A 14,932-nucleotide genomic window follows, 5' to 3' on the forward strand; every position below is an offset into this window, starting at 1 on the left:
GATCCTGACCTGAGCTGAAGTCGGACACTTAACCGACTGAGCCACCCAGGCATCCCCAGACTCTTGTTTTTGAGACGTTATGTGGAAGATGAAGTGGAAAAGTAGAAGTGGATGCAGAAAGACTGAGGAGGTACCTGCATTAGTCTTGTGGAGTGTGATAGAAGCTTGGACTAGAGAAGACATGACATGGAAAAAGGAGGATGCATTCAGGAAATATTTAAAAGGTAGAATCAACAGGATAGATCAGACATTAATGATGAAGGAGATGGAGATGTCTGGGATCACATCTATGTCTCCGGGTGTTACATTTGGGGAGATGACAGTGCCATTCACAGATATCTGAAATGTTTGGAGAGGAGCTTATTTCAGAGGTAGAAGAAGAGTGGAGATTATGAGTTTACATTTGAACATTTGGAATATTTCTTTGAGATATTCAACTAGAATAACTAGAGGTGTAGACAGTTAGATAAATGAGTCTAAAGCTAAGAAATGTGAGCTAGAAATAGAAATCTGTATCTTTTGCTGATGTCTCCTGGAGTTAAGGATTGAGGTCTTGACTGGAAATCTAGATGTGGAAGTTAATGAATAGATATTTAATGCTATGAACTTGGGTGAAATCACCTAGAGAGGGAGTAAATGTAGTTGAGAAAAAAAGTTTAAGGGCTAAGCCCTCGGACACTCCAAAATATTTAGAGATCCAATTAAAGAAGGAAGACCCAGCTAAGGAGACTTAAGACGGGCTGGCTAGAAAAGTAGAAAACCAAGAGACAAGAATGATGTCTAGAAGCCAAATGAAGTAAGCATTTTAAGGAGGAGGAAATAATAAACGATGTCAAATGCTGCTGGTGGGTCAAGTTGAGGACTGAGAATTTACCATTAGATTTGGTAATATGGGTGATCTAGCTTTTGTTATGGAGTGGTGAGAATGAAAACCTTGTTGCAGTGTATTCATAAAACTGGAAAGGGAGGAATTAGAGTTAGTGAGGATGGCACTCAAAGAGTAAGGGTAGTTGGATAGGGATGTGAGGTCAGGAAAGGTTTTTGTTTTAATGTTTATTATTTTTGAGAGAGAAAGAGAGAGAGAGCAAGCAGGGGAGGGGCAGAGAGAGAGGGAGACACAGAATTGGAAGGAGGCTCCAGGCTCTGAGCTGTCAGCACAGAGCCTGGCGCGGGGCTCAAATCCACAGACAGCGAGATTATGACCTGAGCTGAAGTCGGCCGCTTAACTGACTGAGCCACCCAGGCACCCTGGGAAGGTTTTTGTTTTAAAGTGAGAGATGCAGTATATGTATGAATGGAGATGATCCATATCCCAGGGAGGGATAAGTTGATGTTATGGTAGGAAGAGGGAGAATTGCAGGAGTGATGGCCTTGAGTAGGTAAGAGGGGTTACAATATAGTGCACAAGGGAGAGAAAGTGGCCAAAGGTAGGAACGTGGTCAAATTCACAAGTGGAGGGAAGGAGCACCCAGGAGGGATAGTGAGAATATGAGGCTAATTTCTACAGACTGCTTCAGTTTTCTGAGTAAAATAGGAAGCAAAGTTTTTAGCTGAGAGTGGGGAGGCTGTGGAGGTTTGAAGAAAGAGGAGTAGATATGAGATAGATGATTAGAAAAGAAGGACCTAGGGAAATATAGTTAGTTGGAATAGTGGGCAACACTAACGGTCTACTTTAGGTTAGTGATCATGAATTTAAAGTGAGATCAGACAACCTAGTTATGTGTTTTTTGCTAGCCACGTTTAGCTGCAAATGTTACTTATCAATGGGCATAGAGTTGGATTTAACCAGGGTTGGGGTTTTGTCAGGTAAGTATGTTGAAGGGAGGGGGTTTGAGGATGATGCAAAGAAGTGATTTTAAGAACAGGTTGTGGAATCTAAGCCAGATTAGGAGGGATGTGAGAATTTGTGAGGGAGTGAGAGATAGTGAGAAGTTAGTTTCAATAGATTGTAGATCCTAATAGAAGTAAAAAATGGTTGAAATTAGGATATTAAGGGTATAAGGTAAAAAGATAAGTGATTAGGATGATTGAAATTGAAATTATGAAGAATTTGCAATATTGGTAAAGACAAAATCTACTCTATGACAATGGGAGTCTGAGATGAAGTGAAGGACAAGACTTAGTATAAGAAGGCTTTGTGTATATGGATATTACAAATACTAAGAATTATGATAGGAATAGTGTTGTTCAGAGCACCTGGGTGGCTCAGTGGGTTAAGCATCCGGCTCTCAGGTCATGATCTCACAGTTAAGAGATAGAGCCCCGAGTCAGGCTCTGAGCTGCTAGTGTGGAGCTTGCTTGGGATTTTCTCTCTCTCTCTCTCTCTCTCTCTCTCTCTCTCTACCCCTCCCCTGCTCATTCTCTCTCTCTCTCTCTCTCTCTCTCAAAATTCACAAATAAACATTTTTTTTTTTAAAGGCATAGTGTTGTTAGGGAATGACAATGAACCTTGTGCTAAAAATCCTTAGGGAATATGGGAGATTTCTCTTTAGGAATTTGTAGGTGGTCTCATAGCAGTTTTTTGCCCCCCCCCCCCTTTTTTAAAGAGAGTGGGGTGTAGCAATAGAATGGAAGTGGTAATGAAATGGAACGAAGGCCCACTGACAGGCCCCAAAGGAATGTAGAAGAGAAATCAACCACCTTTAAGAATTTCTTTTAACGTTTATTTATTATTGAGAGAGAGAGAGCGCATGAGCATGGGAGGGGCAGACACAGAATCTGAAGCAAGCTCCAGGCTCTGAGCTGTCAGCACAGAGCCTGACGCGGGGCTTGAACTCACAAACTGCGAGATCATGACCTGAGCTGAAGTTGGACACTTGACCGACTGAGCCTCCCAGGCACCCCAGAAATCAACCACCTTTTAAGAGGATTGAAGAGGAATCTGTGTTTTCAGAAGTGTTCAGGAAAAAAGCTGAGGATAGTCTGGTGCCTAACCATGAATTTCATGAGGCACAATGGAAGGGTTTGGGAGAGGTGGTCAGATTAGGAAAAGAACATTGCTCAGTGAGGATGGAGAATCTAGATGGTGAGAAATGCCTTGGTAATCATTGGCTTCTTGTAGTTATGTCACAAAGAGGATAAAGGCATGATATAATTAGTCCTTATACTCAGAAACTTACAGTGGTTTTCTTATCTAAACCGGGACACCTTTGGGAATGGGGAGAAGGATTTCAAAAGAATTAAAATTATAATTTTTAAAATTATTTATTGATTAGCAAATTATTCTGTTTTGATAGAGCTATAACATTTCTGTTCAAAAAGTGTTTTGGGCACCTAGGTGGCTCAGTTGGTTAAGCATCTGATTTTCTGATTTCGGCTCAGGTCATGATCTCCCGGTTGTGAGATTAAGCTCCCAGTTAGGCTCTGTGTGGAGCATGGAGCCTGTCTGAGGTTCTCTCTCTCTCTCCCTCTCTCTGTCTCTCCCTCTCTCCCCCTCTCTCTCCCTCTCCCTCTCCCTCTCCCACTGCCTCTCTTCCTCTCCCACTGCCCCTCTCCCTTGCTTTCATGCTCACTCACGTGCTCTCTCTCTCTCTAAAATAAACAAAACAACAACACAAAAACCTGTTTTAAAATATTTTTCCTAAAGACATATTTATGATATTAAAACATTTAAAAAATTTACATTGATTTTCTAAATATTAAACATATAAACATTTACATAAGTAGAATATTCTTGGTACATAGTCATCTACTTTAGTCAGTTCTTTTAGCCTGTCTCTAACATGGCATTTTTCTGAAAAATATATTTTTTTCAATATAGTCTTATTTTTATTTTTATTTTTCTTATAAAATTGGCTGCAGTCATCCTCAGAGTTGCATTTATGCTGAGACCTTGAAGCAAGATGAGTTAACTCTTTTTTTAAGACCATAATATTTTTTCTTCTTTTTTTTTTTTATGCTTATTTATTTGTTTTTGAGAGAGACCCCCAGCACAGGGGCAGAAAGAGAGAATCCCAAGTAGGCTCCATCCCATGAACTGTGAGATCATGACCTGAGCTGAAATCAAGAGCCAGACGCTTAATCGGCTCAGCCACCCAAGTGCCCTAGGGTCATAATATTTTTCAGTATAAGAAAATAACTTTCTTTAGGTTCTCACATACCTGGTAAGCTCTGAGAAAATCCTACTAACTGGAAGAGTCTTCAATTTTTAAAAATCTATTTTAATTGAAATGGGTAAATCTTTTACTTTCAGTATTTTTATGGGTTCTGTCTTTTTACCTTCATTCAGAGTGCCCTTTTTCGATAGTAAGTTCTTCAATATTTTTTACTTTTTATTTTTTTATATTTTATATATGTATTTTTTTTTTTCTTTAATTCATCAAGTAAGTTTTCTGGTTTCTTTGAATGTTTCACAAATTTTAAGCCTACTCAGTTTCATTTTATTTTGGTACAGAATATAAATTTATATAGTTAAAAAGAGGGGTTCCCTCAGAAGATTCTTCTTACAAGTCAAGATATTCCAGAGTACAATGAGAGAATTTCAAAATGATATCATTCACTCTTTCAGCTTTTAATGTACAAGTTGTTCAATTCTTAATTTGCTTTTGTAGGGATAAATTTTAGTGTCTTCCTGTCCATAAGCTTTGTTTTCATTAACTGCCTTTCACCAAAAGCTTCAAAGGCTTGAGTTGAATGCTTAAAGATCGTTAACTGATTTTGAACAAAATGCAACTAAGACTTAGGGAACGTGTTTCCAATAGTGGTGGTGGTGGTGGTGATGATGATGATAACACCATCATTATAGGACACTTAGGTTTTATAAAGTCACTCTTCAAAGACTCATATATTTTAAAAATCTAATTGATGGGCAGAAGAGAAACCATCTCATGCAATGCTGAAGTATTTTCGTGTATCTAATATCAGTTTGTTTTGAAAATTTTGTTCAGTCATTGTAGGTATAAACTAAATTATCTCAAAACTCAACTACTGTGGCTTCTGTTTTGATTCATACATTTTTATAGTTCATTTGGTTATGAATTATAGTTTCAATTCCAAGTACATTTGTGTTTCATAGATTTCTTAATTTAGTAAGTGCATTGTTTTTACCACAGTGCTGTGCTCTACCAAAATGGGTATTACTGTGAAAATTAAGAATTTTATCTTTAGCATTAAACTTTGCAAATGATGTTAGAATTCCCAATAATGTTAGATGTTTTCCTTCCACAGAATAAACTTTCAGAAGCTTTACTTTGTTGCTGTGAACTGGAGAGAAAACTAAACCATTATTGGAATCAATCTGACTGATTTTCTATTTAAACGTTGTAATGACATTGTAATAAAACCAGTATCATTTAACTGTTTGAACAGTTCTTTAAAAAAAAAAAGTTTTTTTTTTTTTTAACATTTATTCATTTTTGAGAGTGAGAGACAGAGCATGAGCGGGGAAGGGGCAGAGAGAGAGGGAGACACAGAATCTGAAGCAGGCTCCAGGCTCCGAGCTGTCAGCACGGGGCCCGATGCGGGGCTTGAACTCACGGACCACGAGATCATGACCTGAGCTGAAGTTGGACGCTTAACCAACTGAGTAAGAGAACTGAGTAAGTTCTCTTACTAATGGTGACTGCATATTAACAGCTATAACTTTACTTCCTACTTGCACTAGAAAACTTAAAATGAAAAATGAACAAAATTAATTTAGAACCACTGTTGTTTGTTCTAGTGCTGAGCTGTTCAGTACAATAACCTAGCCACATGTGGCTATTTAGATTTGAATTAATTAAAGTTAACTAAATTTAACATTCAGGTCAAGTCACACTAGCCACATTTGAAACCACATTTTAATTGCTCAGGAGCCAAACAATTTCCATCCTCTCAGAAAGTTCTATTGGACAGTACTGAATTATTATGAAAAGTCATGCCTGACAAGATGCCAACTCACTTTCTGCAGCTGCACAAACATGGTTTTCAGGAAGTTTCAAGATAACTACTAGCTTACAAAGTAGATGCTCAAGTTTCTTCAGGAGTTCTGTGTCTTCTGTCTTTCCTGTGTTTGGTATTATCACAACAGCCCCTGTAGCAAATGTCCACTAACATTTTGTTCATGTTAACATTTTCATTATCAGCTTCTTGAGAAGCAGAAATTTAGTGTTTAATATTTTGTTAAACGTGTACTTGATATCTTTTTTTTTAGTTTGTTGCTACTGAAAGGTGTTTTATTAAAAGGCATAATCAATAATAAAATGAATGTTTTATTCGTATAGTAAGTGACAAAAACAGTGTCAGAAGAATATTCAGACTACTCTAAAAGTTCTTCAGGGGACTGTTGAGCTATTTTTTGCATATATTTCTCATTAATTCCACCACATTTCACTCTAATATTCTAATGGTACCACCAACTGGCACCTGCAACTTTCTACATCTCCTTTGCTGGCTAGCTGGTTGCACCAAATAGTTAGTAGGGGCAGCAATATGAAATACTTATCCCATCACCATTGAAGACTGAAAGAAATCGTTCTCTCTAGGGCCTCCTGACTGTTTTCACTTTGGTTTTAATCAAAGTGAACCAACTGTTAACACCTGTTGTCTGTGAAGGATGGTATTATGTTGCATCAAGAAAGGATTGGAATGGGGAGATGGGTTGTCACTGGTTGCCTTTCAGATTTACCTATGTGATAAAGTGAGAACTCTGTTCGTTGTACATGTTACACTACTAAACAAGACCATGGCAGAAGCTGGAAGTGCAAAGAAGAGGTCTGTCAAACCCACCCAACAAATTTGGATGCATGTAATACTAATATATTTTTTTAAGATACTACATTTTATTTATTTTTTAAAGTTTATACATTTCCTTGGTAATCTCTACACCCAACATGGGGCTCTAATGCTCAGCCCCGAGATCAAGAGTCACATGCTCTTCTGAGTCAGCCAGGTGTGCTGATACTGATATGTTTTAAAGTGAAAAATCGAGGACAGATTACAAACTAGCAGGATGCATAAATCAGGAAAGTCCTGGGCAAACAGACTAATGGTCCTCCTATTTACTTCCTATAGAAGGGAGTCCAAGCTCCTTACTCTGGCATTAAGATCATTGTGAATAGGATGACCCCCAATCTACATTTTTTTTTTCTCAATTTCCTGTACTGTCTGCTAAGTAAACTCCCCATTCTTTACTAACATCGTGTTTTTGTTCATGTGGTTTCCTCTGTTTGGAGCTGCTCTTTTCACCAATCTTAGCATATCTAATTCTACTTGCCCTACTTGCCCTTTGACTTCCCAGTGTCTTCTTTCTTTTGAATCCCTCTGATTTTCCAGGTGGGAATTAATCCTTTTCTTCTGAACCTCTGTAGTTCTTTATATGGCTTCTCTTTGCCATTGACCATGTTATTTTTGTGTTTTGTTTCCTTTTGTATGTGTCACGACACCTACAGATAGGACACATACCAAATGAATAAAGCACCAGGAAACAAGAGGTTTAAAACAAGATTTGAGAGTTATAGCCATTTGAATAATCAGCTTTGGATAATTGAGTTCTTGTATCCGTCCACTTACTCATTTTACAAACATTTATCAAGGCTTCTATTTGTCAGAGATTGCTTTGTGCCAGTGGCACAATGGTGAGCAAGGTTGCATCTAACAACTAGTCCCTGTTGTTAGATTACACACTCATCTTTCTTACATTATTACAAAGAATTTTATGCCAGGGAGGAACTGTAGGGAACATTAAATTCACCTTTCATTTTATAGAATAGGAGATTAGCAGTCCTCGTTATTGAAGTTTAGGTATGTAAAATAAGAAAACATTGATTAACACCTTGATTTTATTGGAAAAAAAGATAAAGTAGTATTCTAAAAAAATTAATAAGGCTGAAACTGGGTGACCTTTTAATGACTGTGTTTCCTCCACAGTTGTATTGTGACTTGTGGAAGTGATGGTGATGTGAGGATTTGGGAAGATTTGGATGATGATGATCCTAAATCTATTAACGTTGGAGAAAAGGCATATTCATGTGCTTTGAAGGTATTGAAAACAGTTACAGCTAACAATGAGAAATGATACTGCTGTGTGATTTTTATGCAAGGGTGAAGAATATTTTTGTTGAAGTTTTGAATGTAGAGGTATTTTTTGTTTCTCTTATGAAATAGTAATATTCAAATATGTATAATGCCATAAATTTAGGTAAAACCTAAATCTGAATGGCTTTAAAATCTGAATGGTTTAGGGTGCCTGCGTGGCTCAGTCCATTAATCATCTGACTTCAGCATAGGTCATGATATCAACGTTTGTGAGTTTGAACTCCACATTGGGCTCTGTGCTGACAGCTCAGAGCCTGGAGCCTGCTTCAGATTCTGTGTCTCCCTCTCTCTGCTTCTCCCCCACTTGCTTTCTCTCTTTTCAAAAATAAATAAATATTTAAAAATTTTTTAAATCTGGATGTTTTATTAAAGATGATTAATGTGTTAATGGTTAACCAGTTAAAATATATGCAAGAGGGGCGCCTGGGTGGCGCAGTCGGTTAAGTGTACGACTTCAGCCAGGTCACGATCTCGCGGTCCGTGAGTTCGAGCCCCGTGTCAGGCTCTGGGCTGATGGCTCGGAGCCTGGAGCCTGCTTCCGATTCTGTGTCTCCCTCTCTCTCTGCCCCTCCCCCGTTCATGCTCTGTCTCTCTCTGTCCCAAAAATAAATAAAAAACATTGGAAAAAAAAATTAAAAAAAAAATATATGCAAGAAATTATGTTTTCTTTTGAGATTTAAATGTTCCCTTTTCTCTTTGAGAGAAAACTCCATGGCATTTTCAGGTTTTTAGTTCACTAATTTAGATAACTTGAAGAATCACACTAGAAAAGAGGAATATTCTAGCTTTTCAAGATATTTATGTGTTTCATGTTTCTGATGTTTTATGTAAGGTAAGTCTGGAAATGAGATGTAGGTCATTTGGGGAATGGAGACACGTTTTTCAGAAGGACTTGGCAATCTAAATATTTAAAAACCACTAAACTTTTAATTTGTGATGAATTTTAAGTTGAGTGTACTGTATTTGGGTAGAAAAAAATCTTTTCACAGAAATACATATTTTCAAACTCAGGCTCATTAAAGTAAATTAATGAGATGGTCTTTATTTTATTATTTTTTTAATGTTTATTTAAAGAGAGACAAACAGTGCAAAAGGGAGGGGCAGAGAGAGAGGAGACACAGAATCTGAAGCAGGCTCCAGGCTCTGAGCTGTCAGCACAGAGCTCGATGTGGGACTCGAACTCATGAACCGTGAGATTGTGACCTGAGCCAAAGTTAGATGTGATGCTTAACTGACTGAGCCACCCAGGCACCCCTGAATGAGATGGTCTTTAGATATTAGATATTCTTTTTTAAATGGTCACATATAAGAGAAAATATATTCCCAGAAGGAAAAATACAAAAGACTAACATACATTAGATACAAGTTTAATCTCACTAATAAGCAAAGAAGTACAAATTAAACAACTGGAATTTTTTTTTTTTTTCCATTAGATTGGCAAGGATGAAAAATATTGCTAATTCCAACAATAGTGAGGACTTGGAGAAGTATTTGTAAATGAAAAAGACTCACTTGTGGTTTTCTGTTACACTCACACTACTACCATGCTCCTAACACCTCAACCATTGGATGTGTGGATTTTTCCCCCACACCAAACAAATTTCTGTAATATTAGCTGGGTGTCCTATAGTTCAGTTCAATTCTGACACTAGCACAGAGTTAGCACAGACCTCACAGGTTAGGGGCTCAGTGCCACAAGACTGCTCCCCACTTTACATACAAGTTGAAAGTAGTAAGTCCCCAGCTTACCCACAGCATCTGTCCTACTTGGCTACAAATCAGAGGTTCCCATGCCCCCCCCCCCCTCGAAAATGAAATGGTTTCAGTCATTTGCTACAAATAGCTCACAGAATTCAGGCGGAAACACTGGTACCAGTTCATTATATAATGAAGTATAGATAAAGGATGCAGGTAAACAGGCAGATGAAGAGATACATAGTATGAGGTCTGGGAGGGTATTTTTTCCCCATGGAGTTGGGGTCTGAACATCCTCCTGGTACGTGAATATATTCACCAACCTGGAAATTCCTTGAACCTCATGCTATTGGGATTTTTATGAAGGCTTCATTACATTGACATGGTTGTTTATTAATTCCATTTCTAGCTCTTCTCCTTTTCCTGGATGAAGTGGGGTAGGGCTAAAAGTTCCAAGCCTCTAATTTTGATTTTTTTTTTTTAATGTTTCTTTATTTTTGAGAGGGCGGGGAGGGGCAGAGACAGACACAGAATCCAAAGCAGGCTCCAGGCTCTGCGCTGTCAGCATACAGCCTGATATGGGGCTTGAACTCACAAACTGTGAGTTCATGACCTGAGCTGAAGTTGGATACCCAACCAACTGAGCCACCCAGGCACCCCATGGTTTGGTTTTTGTAATCATGAGCCCTCATTCTGAAGTTATCCAGGAGTCTGCCAAGAATTGCCTCCTTAGGACAAAAGACATTTCTATCACCGATGAAATTCCAAGAGATTTAAGAGCTTTGTGTCAGGAACCAGGGTCAAAGACCAAATATTAGAACAAAAGCTGTTCCTAGTAGTCTTATCACTTAGGAAGTTTCAAGGGTTTTAGAACTCTGCCAGGAATGGGAGGCAAAGGCTAATGTCTATTTTCTATTATTTTACAGTATTGCACAACAGTTGCTGGAAGTGTAACTGGGGAGCTTTTTAAAAAGTAAATTGATACCATACATCAAACTTAGAATGCACATAGTCATTTCTGGCTATTTACCCTGAGGAAATACATACTTTCATATTTATGTGGACAAGGATATATTAGTAAAACTACTTTTTATAATAGCAAAAATTAGAACCAATTGTTCTTCAAAAGAGAATTTGTTTTGTAAATTGGTAGAGCCCTGTAATGTAATACTATGCAGATACAAAAAAAAAAATGAGGGTGTGGCTATATATCTATCAGCAAAGATGTTTACAGTGAGTTGAAAAATGAAAAAGTTGCACAGCAGCCTGTATCGTGTAGTCTTATGTTTGTTAAAATAAAGGATACACAGACATATATATACTTGAAATTTGCATATGTGTGTAAGAAAGTTAGAAAGATTTAACTCAAAATGTTAACAGAGATTACTTCATAAGAGTAGGGAAACTCACTCTGCCCAGAACACTTTCATGTTGTTATTTTTCTTCTAGAGTAAGTATGCACTACATTTATATATGAAGAGTGTAAAGAAGGAAAAAAGTGGTCTTGTAGTAGTTTCCTAGGGAAGCTGGAACAAATTGTCAAACCCTTGGTGGCTTAAAACAACAGAAAATTGTTGTCTCATGGTTCAGAAGGCAAGAAGCCTGAAACCAAGGTGTTGGCACGGTTAGCTCCTTTAGAGGCTCTGAGGGAGTCTGTTCTATGCCTCTCTCCTAGCTTCTGGTCGTTGTCAGTAATCCTCAGTGTTGCTTGGTTGGAAGAAACATCGATCTGTGCCTCCCATGTTCCCATTGCCTTTTTCTCTGTGTCTTTGTGTCTCAAATCTCCTCTCCTTTTTCTTATGAGGACACCAATCATTGGATTTACATCCTTAATTTACTATATCGGCCAAAGATGCTCTTTCCAAATAAGATCACATTCACAGATACCTAGGTTTAGGATTTAGGCACGCCTTTCGGGGGTCATTATTCAGTCCACTAGAAATCTGATAATCTGCGCTAAAATGTTTTCTTTGGCTTTAGAAATAAAGGTGATGGTACTTCATTGAAATGACATTACCAAATAACCATGTAAAGTTGACAGCTTTACAACACATTTCATTTAAAACATAATTGTTTATGGTTTTGGAGTCAGTGGTACAGGAAAGTACAGTTAGATGTTTTATTGGATAACAAAATGGAGAAAATATCACTCTAAAATAGTGAAACTGAAATTAATCAATTGGTTAAGTAATAGTTAACGTCTGCATGGTATTTTACGTTGTCAAGGCCTTTTAACAAAGTTATAGAGAAGTATGTGGAATTACCTCTGTTCTATTCGTGGGAAAGTCAAAGCTCTGAGGAAGGTCAAATGACACAGTTGGTAAGAAACACCGTGGACTAGAGCTCAAGTCAGCCGGTGCTGGGATCCATTCCTGTCAGTCCACCAGGGAGAAGAGTGATCTGACCAGAGCCCTGATCTTTTGGGTGTTTTCTTTTTTGTTTTTCTTTTTTTCAGTTTTACTAGTTGACAAAGTACTGATAGTGATTTGATTTCTCAGTAGATTGGTTGGAAATTGATTTCAAAACAAGTCTTTTGTTCAGGTCTCCTGGGTGAGGAAGTATAGATATACTTTAATATTTTCATATGAATAGAGGCCTAGTTAATATGTTATTTAAAAATTACTGAAATTGTTTATTAGAGCTGAGGGTGCTTCATTGATTTTACTGAGAGATCTGTCAAGTAAAGCACAGCCAGGTTGCATAATTCCTGTATATGCACACAGATAGTGGGTGTTTCTGCAGTTTTGCCAAAGAATATGTAGCATCATCAGTGTTGTCTTGAGTTGGTTATAGTTTTTCCTTGATTCTCTTGTTTTCACATTAAATTATTGTTAGCTTCAACATTATAGATGTAGTCTTTTGTGGATTGTTTAATTACATCCAGTAGTTACAATGTAGGCATAAACAGTACTTTTTACCAGTTTTCCAGTATTTGAAGATAAGTATATATTGTAGTTCAAATCTGAATCATCTGTACTATTACTTGAACAGATGTATACATCTTCCCAAATTTTTCTGTATAGTAACATGTCACTGTATTACTAAGTTCTTTTTCCACTGGAGTGAGAGCAGGTGCTATAGATAGACAGAGGGTCTTACATGTGCAAATATGGCTGAGATCTGTTGCTATAGGATATTCATTAACAAACTTGAGTATTTGGGTTTTTGGCAGTTACCATTTAATCTAAATTAATAAATTGACCATATGATTTATCAGAGCCCCTCCTAGAGAAGTAATAAAATTAAGTTTCCAGGGCAGATACTTTACCTTTTATGATTCTTAGCTAAAATCTCTGCAAAGCAATGGTCTCTCCTGATCATTTTCATATCCTAAAATTTTCCATTTATTTAGTGTTCTTAATTTTTAAATTTAATTTTATTATTTAATGTTTATTATTAGAGTGCATGTGGGAGCACAGGAGGGCAGAGGGAGAAGAAGAGAGAGAATTTTTTTTTTTTTTTTTTTGAGAGAGAGAGAGAGAGAGAGAGAGAGCGAGCATGAGCTGGGGAAGAACAGGGAGAGAGGAGGAGGGCGAGAATTCCAAGCAGGCTCTGCACTATCTGCACAGAGCCCAACTTGGGGCTTGAACTACTAACCATGAGATCGTGACCTGAGCCAAAATCAAGAGTCGAACACTCAACTGACTGAGCCACCCAGGCACCCTGGAAGAGAGAGAATCTTAAGCAGGCTCCATGCCCAGTATGGAGCCCAATGTGGGGCTCATTCTCACCACCATGAGATCATGACCTGAGCCAAAATCAAGAGTCAGATGCTTAACTAAGTGAGCCACCCAGCCACCCCTAATTTAATTTTATTATTTAAAAAAATTATTTATGTTTTTAACTACAGTATAATTAACGTATAGTGTTATATTAGTTTCAGGTGTATGATATAGTAATTCAACAATCCTATACATTATTCGTTGCTCATTATTCTAAGTATACTCTGTTTAGGATCCTCCTACTCCACCATCTTTCTGTCTAGTGTTTTAAGGGGCACCTGGACAACTTGGTTGAGTGTCCGACTCTTAATTTCCGTTCAGGTCATGATCTTGCAGTTCGTGGGATCGAGCCCCATGTTGGGCTCTGTGTTGGCAGCGTAGAGCCTGCTTGGGACACTCTGTCCCTCTGTCTCTACCCCTTTCCCACTTGCGTTCTGTCTGTCTGTCTGTCTCTCTCTCTCTCAAAATAAATAAACATTAACAAAAACCACCTTTCTGGGGCACCTGGGTGACTTAGCCTGTTAAGCATCTGACTTCGGTTCTAGTCATGACATTGCAGTTCATGAGTTCAAGCCCCACAATGGGCTCTGTGCTGACAGCTCAGAGCCTGGAGCCTGCTTTGGATTCTGTGTCTCCCTTTCTCCGCCCCTCTTCTGCTCATGCTCTCTGTCTGTCTGTCTCTTTCTCTCTCTCTCTGTCAAAAATAAACATTAAAAAAAAAAATAATAACATAAAAAAGCCCCAAGAACCACCTTTAAAAAAAGAAAATCCAGAGTCTAAAAATTTGGCTAGTGAAGAGGGAATTAAATTATATAAAGGTAGTAAATAAATTTTTCTTGCTAATAGACATTCAGGAAAGTTGTATACTGAGTGATGATTTTTCTCTTGACATTAACTACATTTATAAGATTTTTTTTATAGGATTGTTAAGTGTGAAGAGACTCTCAATTGATTTGGATTTTGTTTTTGTAATATTTCTTTTATTTTTCTTTTAGAATGGGAAATTGGTCACTGCAGTATCTAACAATACTATTCAAGTCCACACATTTCCTGAAGGAGTTCCAGATGGTATATTGACTCGCTTTACCACAAATGCAAACCATGTGGTCTTTAATGGAGATGGTGTAAAAATTGCTGCCGGATCTAGGTGAGGCTCTTTGATACCAGAAAAGGAAGTAATACTAGAACAGAATGGCTATGTGTTGGTTTCAGGGTAGCATTTTCAGGACTTTGCCCTTTTTTTGTTGTTGTTAGTTTTTATATTCAAGTGTTCAGTAAAGGTTTTTGAGGACAACCTACGCTTTGTGAATTGAGATACATTGCTTTGCAGACAACCTGTTCAGTAAATGCTGAAACAGATTAGGGAAACATGATAGTTTGATACAAAATTTCAAAAATCATTAGGGTAGAATGTGGACTGTACTGTAGGATTTTTGTTGTTTCTCTTGATGCTTATTTGTCACAGGAAAAAAAAAAAACAATTAAATTGCTGAGGTGGAGTA

General features: G+C 37.7%; 1 protein-coding gene across 3 annotated transcripts in view; it reads left to right on the forward strand.

The window, feature by feature from the left end:
* Positions 1 to 14,932, forward strand: part of WDHD1 (WD repeat and HMG-box DNA binding protein 1) — a 66,505-nt gene that overhangs the window by 1,721 nt on the left and 49,852 nt on the right. For 2 of the 3 annotated variants that reach the window (XM_049612727.1, XM_049612729.1), the window contains exons 3-4: positions 7,846 to 7,957; positions 14,426 to 14,577. In XM_049612727.1, coding sequence (XP_049468684.1) covers positions 7,846 to 7,957; positions 14,426 to 14,577 — 264 coding nt within the window. The remainder of the gene's footprint in view (positions 1 to 7,845; positions 7,958 to 14,425; positions 14,578 to 14,932) is intronic. The other variant, XM_049612728.1, reaches the window with a different exon arrangement.

The sequence above is a fragment of the Panthera uncia genome (genome assembly GCF_023721935.1).
Source record: "Panthera uncia isolate 11264 chromosome B3 unlocalized genomic scaffold, Puncia_PCG_1.0 HiC_scaffold_1, whole genome shotgun sequence".
In the NCBI taxonomy this organism is placed as follows: Eukaryota; Metazoa; Chordata; class Mammalia; order Carnivora; family Felidae; genus Panthera; species Panthera uncia.